Genomic DNA, 14,632 nt, shown 5'->3' on the forward strand with positions numbered 1-14,632 from the left:
GAAGCACTCTTCTTTCTCCATCTATCTTCCCCAATGTCATCTGCCTTGCTTCAACCGATAACACACACCAGCAGCACACAAGGCAGCTGTCACAAGGCAATTCCCAGAGGACACATGCTAGTCTCAACTTTACTGGACTTTAACCAACAAAAAAATATAGGAAGATCTGTGACTTGGGAGGCTATGGCTCAGTAGCAGAATGCCTCTTGGTATGTATGAGCCCCTAGGTTCCAATGCCAATGCCACAAAATAAATATAAATAAATGGATTATTTTTTTCCTGGGTCAGTGGGTCAGTCAGCACTGGGCTTTCAGGGCCTCATGCTCTCACTTGGCTTCTTCTCTCAAGGTTAGTGTTCTACTACTTGAGCCACAACTTCACTTCTGGTTTGTTGCTGGTTAACTGAGGGGTGGGGGGGAGAGATATTGCTGGGTGCTGGTGGCTCACAGCTGTAATCCTAGCTAACTAAGGAGGCTGAGATCTTTCCTGCCAGCCTGGGTAGGAAAGTCTGTGAGACTGTTATCTCCAATTAATCACCAGAAAACCAGAAGTGGTGCTGTGGCTCAAGTGGTAGGACACTCACCTTGACCTCAAGAGCTCAGGCCCAGGGTTCAAGCCCCAAGACCGACAGGGGGGGGTAGAGGGGGGGAGGAGGGGAAAGGGGAGAGGAGGGAGGAAGTGAGAGAGGGAGGGAGGGAGGGAGGGAGGTCTCACAAGACTTTTCTCCTACAACTCTTTGGGAGAGAGAGTGGAGGGGGGAGGAAGGGAGGAAGGGGAGGGAGGGAGGGAGGGGGAGAGAGAGAGAAGGAGGGAGAGAAGGAGGGAGAGGAGGGAGGGAGGTCTCACAAGACTTTTCTCCTACGACTGGCTGCATACTGCAACTGTCAGATCTCAGCTACCTAGCTAGGAACCACCAGCATTTGTATGTATGTGTGCTGGTCCTAGGGCATGAATTCAGGGCCTGGGCTCTGTCCCTGAGCTATTTTTGCTCAAGTCTAGCACTCTACCACTTTAACCCACCGCTCCACTTTTGGTTTTTTGGCAATTAATCAGAGATAAGAATCTTACGGACTTTCTTGCCCAGATTGGCTTCAAGCCATGATCCTTAGATCTCAGCTTCCCGAGTAGCCAGAATTACAAGTGTGAGTTTGTTTGTTTTTTGTTTTTTATTTCAATTTTAATTTTTGGTGCCAGTCCTAGGGCTTAAACTCTAGGCCTGGGCACTGTCCTTGAGCTTTTGTGCTCAAAGTCAGTGCTCTACCACTTGAGCCACAGCTCCCTCTCCAGCTTTTTGTAGTTAACTGGAGGTAAGAGTCTTGTGGACTTTCCCACCAGAGCTGACTTTGAATACTCAGCCTCCTAAATAGCTAGATTACGGGCATGAGCCACGAGCACCAACTCCAAATTTTACAAGAGAATTAAAGCTCCTTCTAACCCATGTGGGGTTGCAGAACAGCTTGATCAGTTCTTAAGCCCATAAACCTATACCTAGTGGAACTCATGTCCCATCTTGGAAATCTTAATCTCTAGGGAAGAGAGGGCTATGATCAAAAGAGCAGCTATAACTGTGTGGGAGAGAGAACACCCACCAGGGACCTAGGGTTCAACCAGCCGATAAGAAATTCCCCCTCCAAGACTCTCACTAGAATAATAATGATCCTAATGACAGAAGAGAAATGAGAGATTTGAGAAGTTTGATCATGTAAGTAATACTACAACTAAATAAAGTTAACCTGCCGACTTTCTTTACAGGCTAAAAGATCAGAGGAGAAAAGCATGTAGGGTTAAATTCTGATGATTCCTTGAGGCATGGGATAATTCAGCTTCATTCTACAACAGTTGACTTGACATTGCAAAGAAATTACAAAAAACTAGAAGAACAAAAGGGTTGACAGCTGTAATCCTAGCTACTGAGGAAGCTGAAATCTGAGGATCACAGTTCAAAGCCAGCCCAAGCAGAAAAGTCTGTGAGACTCAGCTCCAATTATCCATCAAAAAAGGTGGAAGGGGAGGAATACCATTTACCCCTAGAAGGAAGAAAGATTGTTAAAGGACAGCCTTTGAAAATCTTGCATGTTGGGGCTGGGAAGGTGGCTCAGTGGTAGAGCACTTGCCTTGCATGCCTGAGGCCCTGGGTTCGATTCCTCAGCACCACATAAGCAAAAAAAAAAAAAGGAAAGAAAAGAAAATCTTTCATGTCCTTTTACTACTCTAAGCCTGCCAGTAAGGAAGTCAAGTGATTCTTATTGGTTGATGCAGGATCTCTGGACAGTAACCAGATAGTTCACACTAGGCATTTAAGTTGTGGAAAACTCCTATACACTTCTCAGTACTCCTACACACTTCTTAGTAAAGTATCTCCAGATCATCAATGGTTTAGTGTCATAGATTTAAAAGGTGCATTATTCTGGGCTTATCCTCTGGCAGAGAATAGTAGGGACATCCTTGCCTTTGAATGAGAGGATACTCTGAAGGCACAAAACAACAGTATAGATGGTCATTTCTCCCATAAGGCTTCACCAGTTCTTCTAACCTATTTGGCTAAGTCTTAGACCACAGCAGGTGTTGGAGGAGTTTGCTCCACCCTCTCAGATAAATTCATTACAGTTTGTTGATGACCTTCTACTATCTACTACCAGGACTTACTTAGAAAGAAATAATGGATATTACAATTAGTCTCAAACTTCTTGGGCTGCCAAAGAGAGCCTCAAAAACTAAATGAAGTAATTCAGGCCCAGAGACAAAGGACCCATGTTTTCTCTCCTATGTGGAAGACAGAATTTATAGATGTGTTCAAGTAAACACAACAGGGTTTTATGCAAGCATACACAAATTTATTAACCAAAATATGGTATTTGTAGGGAAGTAATTCTCTTCTCCTGCAAAGGAGTCTAATTCCTTAACAAAACTCACAGTCTAACAAAATGAAACACCAGAAAACTGGTTACTTGAAAGGTAAGAAGATTTGTCAAGAGAGGGAGCAGACGATAAGAGGAAGTGAGAGGAAAATATTCATAATAGCCAATATATATTCCTATGAACTTACAATTGAAGCAGGGCACTGGTGGCTCAGACCTGTACTCCGAGCTTTCAGCAGGCTGAGATATGAGGATGACGATTCGAACCTAGCCTGGGCAGGACACTACATGAGACTCATCTCTAACCACCAAAAAGTTGGAAGTGGAGCTATGGTTCTAATAGTAGCACACTAGCCGGGCGCTGGTGGCTCACGCCTGTAATCCTAGCTATTCAGGAGGCTGAGATCTGAGGATCGCGGTTCAAAGCCAGCCCGGGCAGGAAAGACCCTGAGACTCCTATCTCCAATAAACCACCAGAAAACCGGAAGTGGCGCTGTAGCTCAAGTGGTAGAGCGCTCGTCTTGAGCTGAAGAGCTGAGGGACAGCGCCCAGGCCCAGAGTTCAAGCCCCACGACCGACAAAAAAAAAAAAAAACAAATAGTAGCACACTAACCTTGAGCAAAAAAGCTCAGAGAAAGCACCCAGGCCCTGAGTTCAAGTCCCAGGACCAGCATAAAAATATATATATTTATATATTATCATTAATCAGTATCTTTATATATTATATAGTCATAAATATTATGTTTATGTATATATTTATGTATTATACATTTATATATATATATATATATATAAAATATATTCAGGGGAGGGGTTGAGTTGGGAGGGTGACAAGGATCAAGATACACTGTATTCATAAACTGTTATGCTGAATGGTTACTCCTTTGAACCACCAGTAAAAGACAATAAAAATGGGGCTGGGAAGTTGGCTCAGTGGTAGAGCGCTTGCTTGCATGCCTGAGGCCCTGGGTTCGATTCCTCAGCACCACATAAGCAAAAAGAAAAAAGCCTGAAGTGGTGCTGTGGCTCAAGTGATAGAGCACTAGCCTTGAACTGAAGAGTTGAGGGACAGCGCCCAGGCCGAGAGTTCAAGCCCCACAACCGGCCAAAAATAATGTATAAGGGAGCTGGGTACTAGTGGCTCACACCAGTAATCCTAGCTACTCAAGAGGCTGAGATATGAGTATCACAGTTCGAAGTCAGCCTGGGCAGGAAAGTCTATAGGACTCTTATCTCCAATTAATCACCAGAAAACTGGAAGTGGTGCCAAGGCTCAAGTGGTAGAGTGCTAGTCTTGAGCAAAAGCATCACTAAGATAATACCCAAGCCCAGAGTTCAAGCCTTAGTACCAGAAAAAAAAAAATTACAAAGGTCTGGGATATCGCTTAGTGGTGGTGTATTTACCTAACATGAACAACAAGGCCATGCTTTGATCTCTCTCTCCCCCACCACAGCAAAATTAATGGGGGGAGGAGTATATCAAAGCTGGATGTGTGATGCATACCTATAATTCCAGTAAGATGGAAATTTCAAAGCCCTACTGGGGTATGTAGTAAAACCCTATGTCAACACAAACAACCAATCAAACTTTGGAAAGGAATTTACTGAATATAAACAAAATATCTTCAATAAGTTATTTTTCCCTTTTATTCACCAAGAAGTAACAATCCAAAGTAAAGCAAATGCTTATAAAATGTTTCAAGCACTACACTCACAGTTTTGTCTCTAATATGTATTATTCCCATGCAAAGTGTTTCCTATTCATCCTTCAGAGTCATATGATCTATAATCAGAGATGTCTAAAATGGAAGTACTGTAGCACCCAAAGACTGCTGCTCACAGCAAACAGGCACAGATGTCATTGTAACTGCTAACAATTATCTTTGGTGTATCCAGCTATATTTTTCAGTACCAAAATGCAGCTGTCATGTATAGGCTCTGCTGATACATCCTCTGTTGAGCATGCCACTGGAATTTAGCGTACCCCAAAAAGCCCCACTCTCTACCCCAAGTAGATGACAAAGATCACTAAGTAATGACCTAGAAATAAAATTACCCATCCCAGGTCACGTGTCCATAAACTAATGAAACTAAGTTGAAATCTCTTTCCGAGTAGCATAATCATGAAAGAGTAGATGCTTAGCCCAGACATATTAGCTATCTAGACATTTTCAAATTCCTTATATAGAACTTTAAAAACATACCTTAAAAAAAGAAAAAAAGACCAGGGCTAGGAAGGTGGCTCAGTGCTAGGTTTCTTTTTTTTTTTTTTGTCGGTCGTGGGGCTTGAAGTCTGGGCCTGAGCGCTGTCCCTCAGCTCTTCAGCTCAAGGCGAGCGCTCTACCACTACAGCGCCACTTCCAGTGCTAGGTTTCTTGCCTAGCATGCATGAGGATCTAGGTTTGATTCCTCAGCATCACATAAGCAGAAAAAAGCCAGAAGTGGCACTGTGGCTCAAGGGATGAGATGACTAGCTAAAGGACAGCACCTAGGCCTAGAGTTCAGCCCCCAGGATTGACGGATTGGGTAGGGTCAGTAGGGTCTAGTAGGGTTGAGTAGGAAAGGGGAGGAGAAGAGAGGAGAGGAGAGGAGACCAGGTACCAGTGGGTCACGCCTGTAATCATAGCTAATCAGGAGACTGAGATCTAAAGATCACAGCTCCAAGCTAGCCAGGTAGGGAAGTCCATGAGACTCTTATCTCCAATAAACTACCATAAAAGTCAGAAGTGGAAGAACACTATTCTTGAGTAAAAAAAGTTCAAAGACTACCCAGACCTTGTAGTCCCAGGACCAGCAAAAAAATAAAGGTTCTTTACGAAGTCAAAACTAATCTATAAAATGTCAAAATTCTGGCAAAAGTGAATAAAAACAGATTTCAAGGCTTTTAACTTCTGTATTTTAAAAGCCACCTCCCAAGCCAAGCAATGGAACTGGTAAGAGTGTAATAGTTTGGAGTAGATCAAGCCCTGAAAGTGACCTGTCTTGTCAGTCACTAGGAGACTTTCTAGGAAAAATATTTCAGAACACAAGGACCTGTCAGCTTGCATTTTGTTTGACAATACTCAATTTTTGCTTTAGTTCATCTTTTCCAAGCTAACAATTTTAAAAAAGAAAAGAAAGGTTCATCTTGAGTAGCTGAGAAACGGAAAGAAAAGGTGGTTAGATATTTTTCTGAGCTCTCTCCAATTTTGTACATAGACTCTCCCCTAAAAGAAATGGGAACAGGGCCACACAGCCCCCTATAAACCTGTTCAAGAGTGTTGAGCTTATTGTTTCAGCCCACCAACTCCCCTTTATTGAAAGCCTTACCTGAATACAATAAAGCACATTTATGTACACCTTCAAACCTTTATCTATGAAGGATTTTTGCACATTTAAGAAAAAAAAGTCCTGGGGCTTCCTTCAGCTTCCATCTAAGGATGTGTGCGGCTATTGCTAAGAACATGGCCCTTTTGACACGGTCAGCAGACATACAGCCTGGGTGGACTGCATCATCCCCAGGACCCAGAGAAAGCCGTTCAAATATTCACCCGACTGATCACTGCATGGTGCCACAATGTGATTTTGGAAAGATGCAGCACAGATGAGCAAAGGAGTTCTAGAAAGAAAAGTATTTCTATCTCAAATTCTATAGCCAGCAAGCTCCTGTTCAAAGGCTACACAGAACTTCAGAAATACAACCTGTGTAGCTCTAACCAGCTGTGCTTCAGTATTGCCTTCAAAACTGCATCAATGTCTGACTCTGGGTGAGACTCTGGCTTCTAGTTTCTCAGGACATGGACAGTTTGAATACAACTTGAAGTACACTTTACATTTAGTACAAGAAAATTAATTATGGGTACTTCATTCATAATGACATGTTCATTTAGCACTTTTGGTCAATTAAATATTTTGGCCTTGCTTTGATCCTTACATACTACACCTCAAAATGAAAGGAAAGCAGTATCTTTAAGAACTTTTTAAAGCATAAAAGGAAAGTAAGACTCAGCAGACAGGTTCTTCATGCATTTCATGAATTTAACACACTTTCAGGAGCCCCTCAGAAGAGCCCCTCTCTGAATTCGCACTCTTTCATCGTTCACAGAGGACAGAATAGGTTATTTCTAGGGCTCAGAGCACAGAGAAGAAATGGTCTCCCCCAAGTCTCTTATCAACAAAGTTCTCACCAAAACATGAAAACTCCTGCATGGTAAATGAACTTGCTTCCTTCTTCCAGCTTCAAGCTGGAAATGACACTGAAAACCAAAGTGGGGCTTAAATCTACCATTAATGCAATGGACTTTCTTACCTAAATTGTTGAGTCCTGAAAGTATTTATACTCTGAAGTGTGACAAGTATGATACTGTCAATAGCCCTCTTGGGAGAGATACCAAACACTACTTTTTTTAAGTATATCCAGCAGGCCACACTTGGAGCTAAATCCTGACTCTGTATGATTAATAAAAGAATCTAAGGCCATTCTCGGATGCTTTGCTTCTGTATTTTTTCTGTTCCATTCTGTGCGCTTCAGTTTCATGTAGGCAGAAAGGTAACATCATTCCTGTCTTATGAAGACAATGAAAATCTACCATTCCATAAAATTGATCTTCACTTCTCTCAAAAAAGCATGTAGAAAAGAAAAATCAGAATCACAAAGTATTGCTAATAAAAACATCCAGGCTATGACTGTAAAAATCTCTTAAAGCGGGTGTGGGGCAGGCCAGGAGATTGACTCTATACACCTTCCACTCTCAGTTAGCTGTCACAGGGAAATTGAAGCCAACTTCTTACAAGTGACTGGAGATAAATTCCAAATGACAAGAACAAGCTGTGGAACTTCAAACAAATGTCTTAAATGCTTAATTTCATTGCCTGTGGAAGGGACAGAATAATGTTCCGATTATGAAGATAATTTCAGGTCAATTATTAGCACAAGTCTGGGCCCAGAATTAACATAGCAAATTTACTTGGGCACTACCTAATACAGGAACTGAGTGACCTGGGCAAAAGATTCACTTCTCCTAGATTCAGTTTTATAATCTGTAAAATGAGGATATCTTATATCTCTTATAAATTAAAGAAGATGCTAAGTGCAGTGACTCAAATCTGAATCCCAGCTACTCGGGAGTCAGAGATCAACAGGATAGAAGTTCAAGACCAGTCCTGGGAAAAAAGTTAGCTAGACCTCCCACCATCTCAACAAGTAAGTCACATGATACATGTCACATATGCTAGACAGAGCATCTGCCTAGCAAGTATGAGGCCCTGAGTGCAAACCCCTGTATCCTCCTGGACAGTGAGAAACATATGACACAGATAAGAGAGAGAGAGAGAGAATGACCAAGGTATATTAAAGACTTTTAAAAAGTGCTCCTATCTCCCATCCTGATATCAGCATCCAGCTCTCTTCTGATATTAAGATGAAGCTCTCAGGCTTCTAGCTCAAACTATAGAAAAATCAAGTACCATTTGCTTTATGGCCGATAACACACTTCATCATGAGCACAAGAAAATCAACATGAAAATCAAAACCACACTGAGATTCCACCTCACCCCAGTTAAAATGGCCATTATCAAGACAATAAATAATAAGAGATGCTGCAAGACCACTCTGGAAAGGTTCCTCAAAAGACTACACATAGAACTCCACTATGATAAAGCAATCCCACTTCTGGACATTTACCCAAACGATCACAAACAAGGCCACACTAAAGCTACCAGCAAAACTATGTTCACTGCAGCATTATTTACCATAGCTAAGATATGGAACCAACACAGATGCCCCTCAATAGATGAATGGATCAAGAAAATGTGGTATATATACACAATGGAATTTTATGCTTGTATCAGAAAGAATGACATGACCCTTTTCAAAGGAAATGGAAAGTCTTGGAAAAAAATCATATTAAGAGAAGACAGACACAAAGAAACATAGGCTGCATGGTTTCCCTCATTTGTAATAATTAGAATATGTCTAGGATAGTCCTAGCAGAGAATCATAATAGCTCAACAGCTATGTACATATGACCATACAAAATGATGCTAAATGAAATTAACTCCAAGACATAGAAACAACAAGTCTTTTTTTGGTTGTTGACCTTGTTGTCACCAATGTACTATATCTAGTCATTTCTTTTTCATTTTTCTTTTTTCATTGTTTTACCCCTGGCAATCACTGTCTTTGATTCTGGTAACCTGCATCTTGTATATACATTTATCTAATTTTGGGGGAGAGGAGGGGAATAACAAAATGCTGAAACAAAGACAAAGGATGACCCATTGCAGCTATACTCACAAGACACTATGTTAGAAATGAACTTTACAACTGCCTCCCCTACCCCCCCCACACCCCCTACCCCCGCATCATGGGGAGTAGAGGAAGGGAGGGATAGTGGAAGAAAAACAAAGGAGTAGGTAACAATCAACAAGAAATATACTCATGCCTGGCACCGGTGGCTCGTGCCTATAATCCTAGCTACTCAGGAGGCTAAGATCTGAAGATCGTAGTTCAAAGCCAGCCCAGACAGGAAAGTCCATGAAACTCTTATCTCCAATAAACCACTAGAAAACTGGATGTGGCACTGAGGGACAGCACACAGGCCTAGAGTTCAAGCCCCACAACCCACAAAAAAAGAAAAAAGAAATATACTCATTACTCATGTAACTGTAACTCCTCTGTATAGTACCTTTATAATAAAATGTAAAAAATAATAACTCATTATTAAATCCCTCAGCTAAACTTAGTGTTTCTATTTCATGATACAACACAAATTCCTTCAAATTTCTAATCCAGGAATGAGTTTCAAATCCTTGCAGCTTCCTCATCTTTATACAATGACTCCAATAATTACCCAAACTCTTGACAAAAATGTCTGTTTATGCATAATCTTGGTCATAAATGCTGAGGGGTTTTCTCTATTTTCTCTCCCTTAAAAAAAAAATCAGAGGGAGGGGATGGTAGGGGGAAAACAATGGAGGGGCTAACAATGTTCAAGAGGAAGTGTACTCATTACCTCACTCATGTAACTGTAACCCTCTGTATAGTATCTTTACAATAAAAAAAAAAAAAAATCAGCTGAGCACCAGTGACTCACATCTGTAATCTAGCTACTCAGGAGGCTGTGATCTGAAGATCAAGGTTTAAAGCCAGCCCAGGCAGGAAAGTCTGTGAGATTCATCTCCAATAAACCACCAGAAAACTGGAAGTGGGCTGTGGCTCAAGTGGTAGAGCACCAACCTTGAGCTGAAGAGCTCTGGAACAGCACCCAGGCCCAAAGTTCAGGCCCCACAAGCGACCGAAAAAAATAAATAAAGCTGAGCACTAGTGGTTCAGGCCTGTAATCCTAGCTACTCAGGAGGCTGAGATCTGAGGATCACGGTTCAAAGCCAGCCCAGGCAGAAAAGTCCCTGAAAATCCGAAATGGTGCTGTGGCTCAAGTGGTAGAGTGCTTGCCTTGAGCTGAAAAGCTCAGGAACAGTGTGCCCAGGCCCAGAGTTCATGCCCCACGACCAACAACAACAACAAAATCAACATGAGTGGCAACAACAACAACAAAATCAACATGAGTGGCTATGTCACAACTGCATCTGTTCATGTTTTTGTTTATAATGTACTTAAGCCTCATTTTGATCTGCAAGGATGTAAGACCCCCCCACACACACACAACTAAAGTCATTCATTGAAAGAGACAGGAAAAAAGATTCAACATATCACATCGTTACACAGATTTCTTTTCAGTATGGGGTTTTTTCCTTTGTCATACTTTAAAACTTTCTTCATTTTCATTTTCAAGACCACATCTGCTACCTCTGAGGCTAAAACACACACACAAAAAGAATAGTTACACATTCACTGTTTCCATTATTTTAAGTCCTGTTCAATCTCCTTCCATTTCTCCTATCACACAATGAATGCACATGACAATGACAAAAATGGTCTTCAATGGATGGCTTTACTCATTCATTCACAAACACTAAAGGCATCTTTAAAGAATCAGGCAGTATTCAGTCACTTGGTTTTATCAGTGAACAAAATAAGAGGCATACTAGTAGAACTTCCATTCTAGTAAGCAAAGTTATTACTATAAATGCACAGACCTAAATAATACACTGTAAGATATGGTGCAGGAATTGTGGTGTAGAGACTATGCACTGGATACTGAGAAGTCTGAAACCAAGCCTGAAGTTGGTTAGGAAGGTAATCAAAAGTACACAAGGAGAGCATTCCAATCAGAAGAACAGAGCAAAGGCCCTGGGATGTAAGAGTGTTTACTGAGTTCTATCAACAGCACAGAAAAAGGCAGGGTGGCAGGAAAAATCAGCAAACCAGAGAGTGAGTGGAGGAGAAAAGTAGGCAGATCACAAAGGGCCTTGTAAAGAAGCAGCTTTGTGAAATGAGAAGTTGCTACCCTATCTGTCCAGAGTGGTGAGTTTTAAATTAGATCTCAACTTCCAGGGCGGTTGTGTTAACAACAGACTGAAGGGGGCAATGAGGAATCAGGAAGACCAAGGACACTGGTGCAATACTAAAGCTGTGGATATATTTTGAAGGTGGAAGAGCTCAGCTTTCCCAGCAGATTGAGTACAGGATGAGGGAGAAATTGAATTTTCAAAAATGACAGGCAAACTATAAAATAGCACTATGGTGCAGATGTTCCAATAATTCTGGTTTATTGGTCTCATCACATTTTAAGTTCTCTTCAGCATACTCTTTTAGCCTACTTCCTCCCAGATACTAAGTCTAGACTGAATAATCACTGCAGGTTGATTAAATTTCTTCTTCCAGAAATGATAGATGTAACTACAAGAGCCTCTATCTATCCCAGAAGGCAATCCCAGGCTACTCTGGGTGAAATAGCTAGTTAAGCAATGTCTACCACTTACTGGCTATGTGACTTTTAGGGAGAGTTTTATTCTCTCTAAGCCTTATTTCTGTCTTAAAAGTAAAGAGAATACTGCCCAGGGGTTGGATTGTGAGCTCTACATGAATAAACAAGAACCAAGCAATTAAAACAGCATCTAGCATCAAGTAACCAATATATAGGAGTTCCAATTATAGAATTGTAGCTCAAGTGGCAGATAATTAGCCTTTAGCAAAAACTGATCAGGGACAGTGCCCAGGCCCCTCTCCCTCCTCTCCCTCCCTCCTTCTCTCCCTCCTCCTCTCTTTCTCTCTCACAATTTCTCTTTCTCACTCTCTCTCTCACACACACACACACCCACACACACACACCCTGCATAAAAACCAAAATGTAGATTTGTTCCAAATAAAAGGACTCACAGTAACATTGTTTATGGCAAATCCTTCTAAGCCATAGTGTCAAATGTCAAATAGTGCTTACAATCACACATTTTCCCCCAGTTCCATACTATAGTCGATAGTAATAACATGTAGCTTAGCTTTTAAAATATGAATCTTCATTTTGTTTTTGCTCTACCATTTAAAACATGAAGTATCCACCACCTATTAGTTGCACAACATGATTTTGCATGTCAGCACTGTGTAAGACTGGGTAACAGTTTTCTATAATAAGCTCACTCATTCATTCATTTAAAATATAATACTGAGCTGGGTGCCAGTGGCTCACACCTATAATTCTAGCTACTTGGGAGGCTGAGTTCTGAGAATCACCATTCAAAGCTAGAATGGGCAGGAAAGTCATGAGACACATCTCCAATTAACCACCAAAAAGCTGAAAGTAGAGCTGTGGGCTCAAGTGGTAGAACACTAGCCTTGAGCAAAAAAAAAAAAAAAAACCTCATACTAGGTCTGTCTGTATTATATGCTAGACTTTCCTTTCAGGTGTTTATGGCTAGCACAGTTCTGGCCATGTAGGTGCTCCTCAGTGGATAAATGCAAAATAGCTGTACTTCAAAGGCATCCACCTACTATAAAATCAGAACTGTATTAGTTTCTTTATATATAGTAGTCATTTAATAAAGTTGCTGTCTTAAAGAGATGGTATTATCATTTAGAAGAAATTAATGGAAGCCCAAATGAGAAAATGCTTCAGCAATATAAATCTGGTTCCCCACCTCATGGGAAATGCTCCACCCAAAAGACAAGAATGAATTGACATAGAGTTATGCCAACTCATTCATACAAGAAATTTTTCAGATTACTTCCTCTAAATTAACTGGGGGGGAGGGAGCTTAAGAAAAGAAAAATTCAGAAATTTATTAACTGTGGAAAGACTGTAGGGGAAAAATCTAAGTGGTCACCAACTTGCATTTCCAATTTCAAATATTTTTATGTTAAAAAAACTGTGTAAACTAATTTATGCACGATGTGTAAACTATTCCTCTGTAAATATTCTTAGTCTACAAAACTTATTGACAAGACAGTACTGGACACTGCAAAGCCACCAGGACAAATAAAATACTAATAGGAGTCTGGGTTCATTGGTGGCTCACGCCTATAATCCTAGTGTCTCAGTAGGCTGAGAGCTGAGGATTGCAGTTCAAAGGCAGTCAGGGCAAGAAAGGAAAGGCTGGGAGACTTAGCTCCTAAAACCGGAAGTGGAGCTGTGGCTTGTTGTAAGACTTAGCCTTGAGCACAAAAGCTCAGGGACAGTGCCCAGCCGGAGTTCAATCCCCAAAACGGATTAAAAAAATACTAATATTGATTATATTTTTTCCTTTTTTAACACAAATTCTAAGATGAACCAAAAATTCCCCAGATGCACAGAAATGACAGCAATTCAAGGCTATGTAAAAACTAGGTAGCAAGGCAACGCTTTTGATGATCTTTTTAAAAATCTTTATCAAAGTGAAGCTTTTTTACTCCAATTCCAGAACCATTCCCCTTCAAAATTTAGGTTACATACCTGTATATATATTTTATGTGTATGTATATACACATACAAAAGCACATGTATATGTGTATGCATATGTATGCACATGTATAGTGTACAGTTGGGGTGTATATACAGAGTTGGGTGTTATGTGGGTATGTATGTGTAGTGTATATACAGGGTTGGTGCCGTTTTTAATGAGAATGTGGCGGGGAGGCCCAGAAGTACTTGTAAGTAGCCAGAGCAAGTCCATTCTTCTCATAAGCCTTAGTAGAGAAAAGGAGTCAAAAACGGGAGATCACTCCCCATTCCATCCCCTTCCCTTTTGGAAGAGCACACAGGCTCCCGCCTAGTCCCACTTAACTTGGCATCTGACTGCATCCAAATAACGCTGGGAAACCCACACTCACCTCAGCCTTGCCCACTCGTGTCCCCTAGGGATCATCTGCTGGTGCGCGCGCAAGCACACACACCCACACACCCACACACACAACCCCGGGACCACGGCTGGCCATTCCCCCACCCCCTCCGGGGAAGGCGGGGAGGGAGGGGGTACCAGCAAGGAATCGATCCTGAGGCCCCCGGAGCGCCAGGCAGGCCGGCCGGGACCGGGAGGTGCACTGGCCCCACAGGCGCGTAGCCCCAGCAGCCGAGCCGGAGCGGGCGGGGGAGGGCGGGCGAGGCCGGGGCGGGCGCAGCCCACCCGCGCTCACCGTCGATGTTCTCCCGGTCGCTGATGTGCTGCAGGTTGCAGCCCGTGTCTTCGCGGCTCAGGTCCGTGTCGGGCCGGTAGGACTCCAGCCGGGAGTGGGCATTCCTCCGGAGCTTGGGGCTGGACGACACGCAGCACGAGGTGGTGTTCCCCATGTTCGGCGACCCCCGACGCCTGCTGTTCGCGTCTTCCTCACGGTCGCGGGGAGCGGGGCGCCGGCCGGCGCAGGGCACTAGCGGCAGGGGCGTGAGGAGAGGCCTGCCCGCCGCCGCCGCGGGAGGGCGGAAGCC

General features: G+C 42.4%; 1 protein-coding gene across 2 annotated transcripts in view; it reads right to left on the reverse strand.

Moving 5' to 3' along the window:
* The window catches only part of Ccny (cyclin Y), a 154,582-nt gene extending 139,956 nt beyond the window's left edge, over positions 1–14,626 (reverse strand). For both annotated transcript variants that reach the window (XM_013009362.1, XM_013009361.1), the window contains exon 1: positions 14,344–14,626. In XM_013009362.1, the coding sequence (XP_012864816.1) occupies positions 14,344–14,497 (154 nt within the window). In that variant the 5' untranslated portion in view covers positions 14,498–14,626. The remainder of the gene's footprint in view (positions 1–14,343) is intronic.
* Positions 14,627–14,632: the final 6 nt, after the last annotated feature.

The sequence above is a fragment of the Dipodomys ordii genome, unplaced genomic scaffold (assembly GCF_000151885.1).
Source record: "Dipodomys ordii isolate 6190 unplaced genomic scaffold, Dord_2.0 Scaffold9, whole genome shotgun sequence".
NCBI lineage: Eukaryota > Metazoa > Chordata > Mammalia > Rodentia > Heteromyidae > Dipodomys > Dipodomys ordii.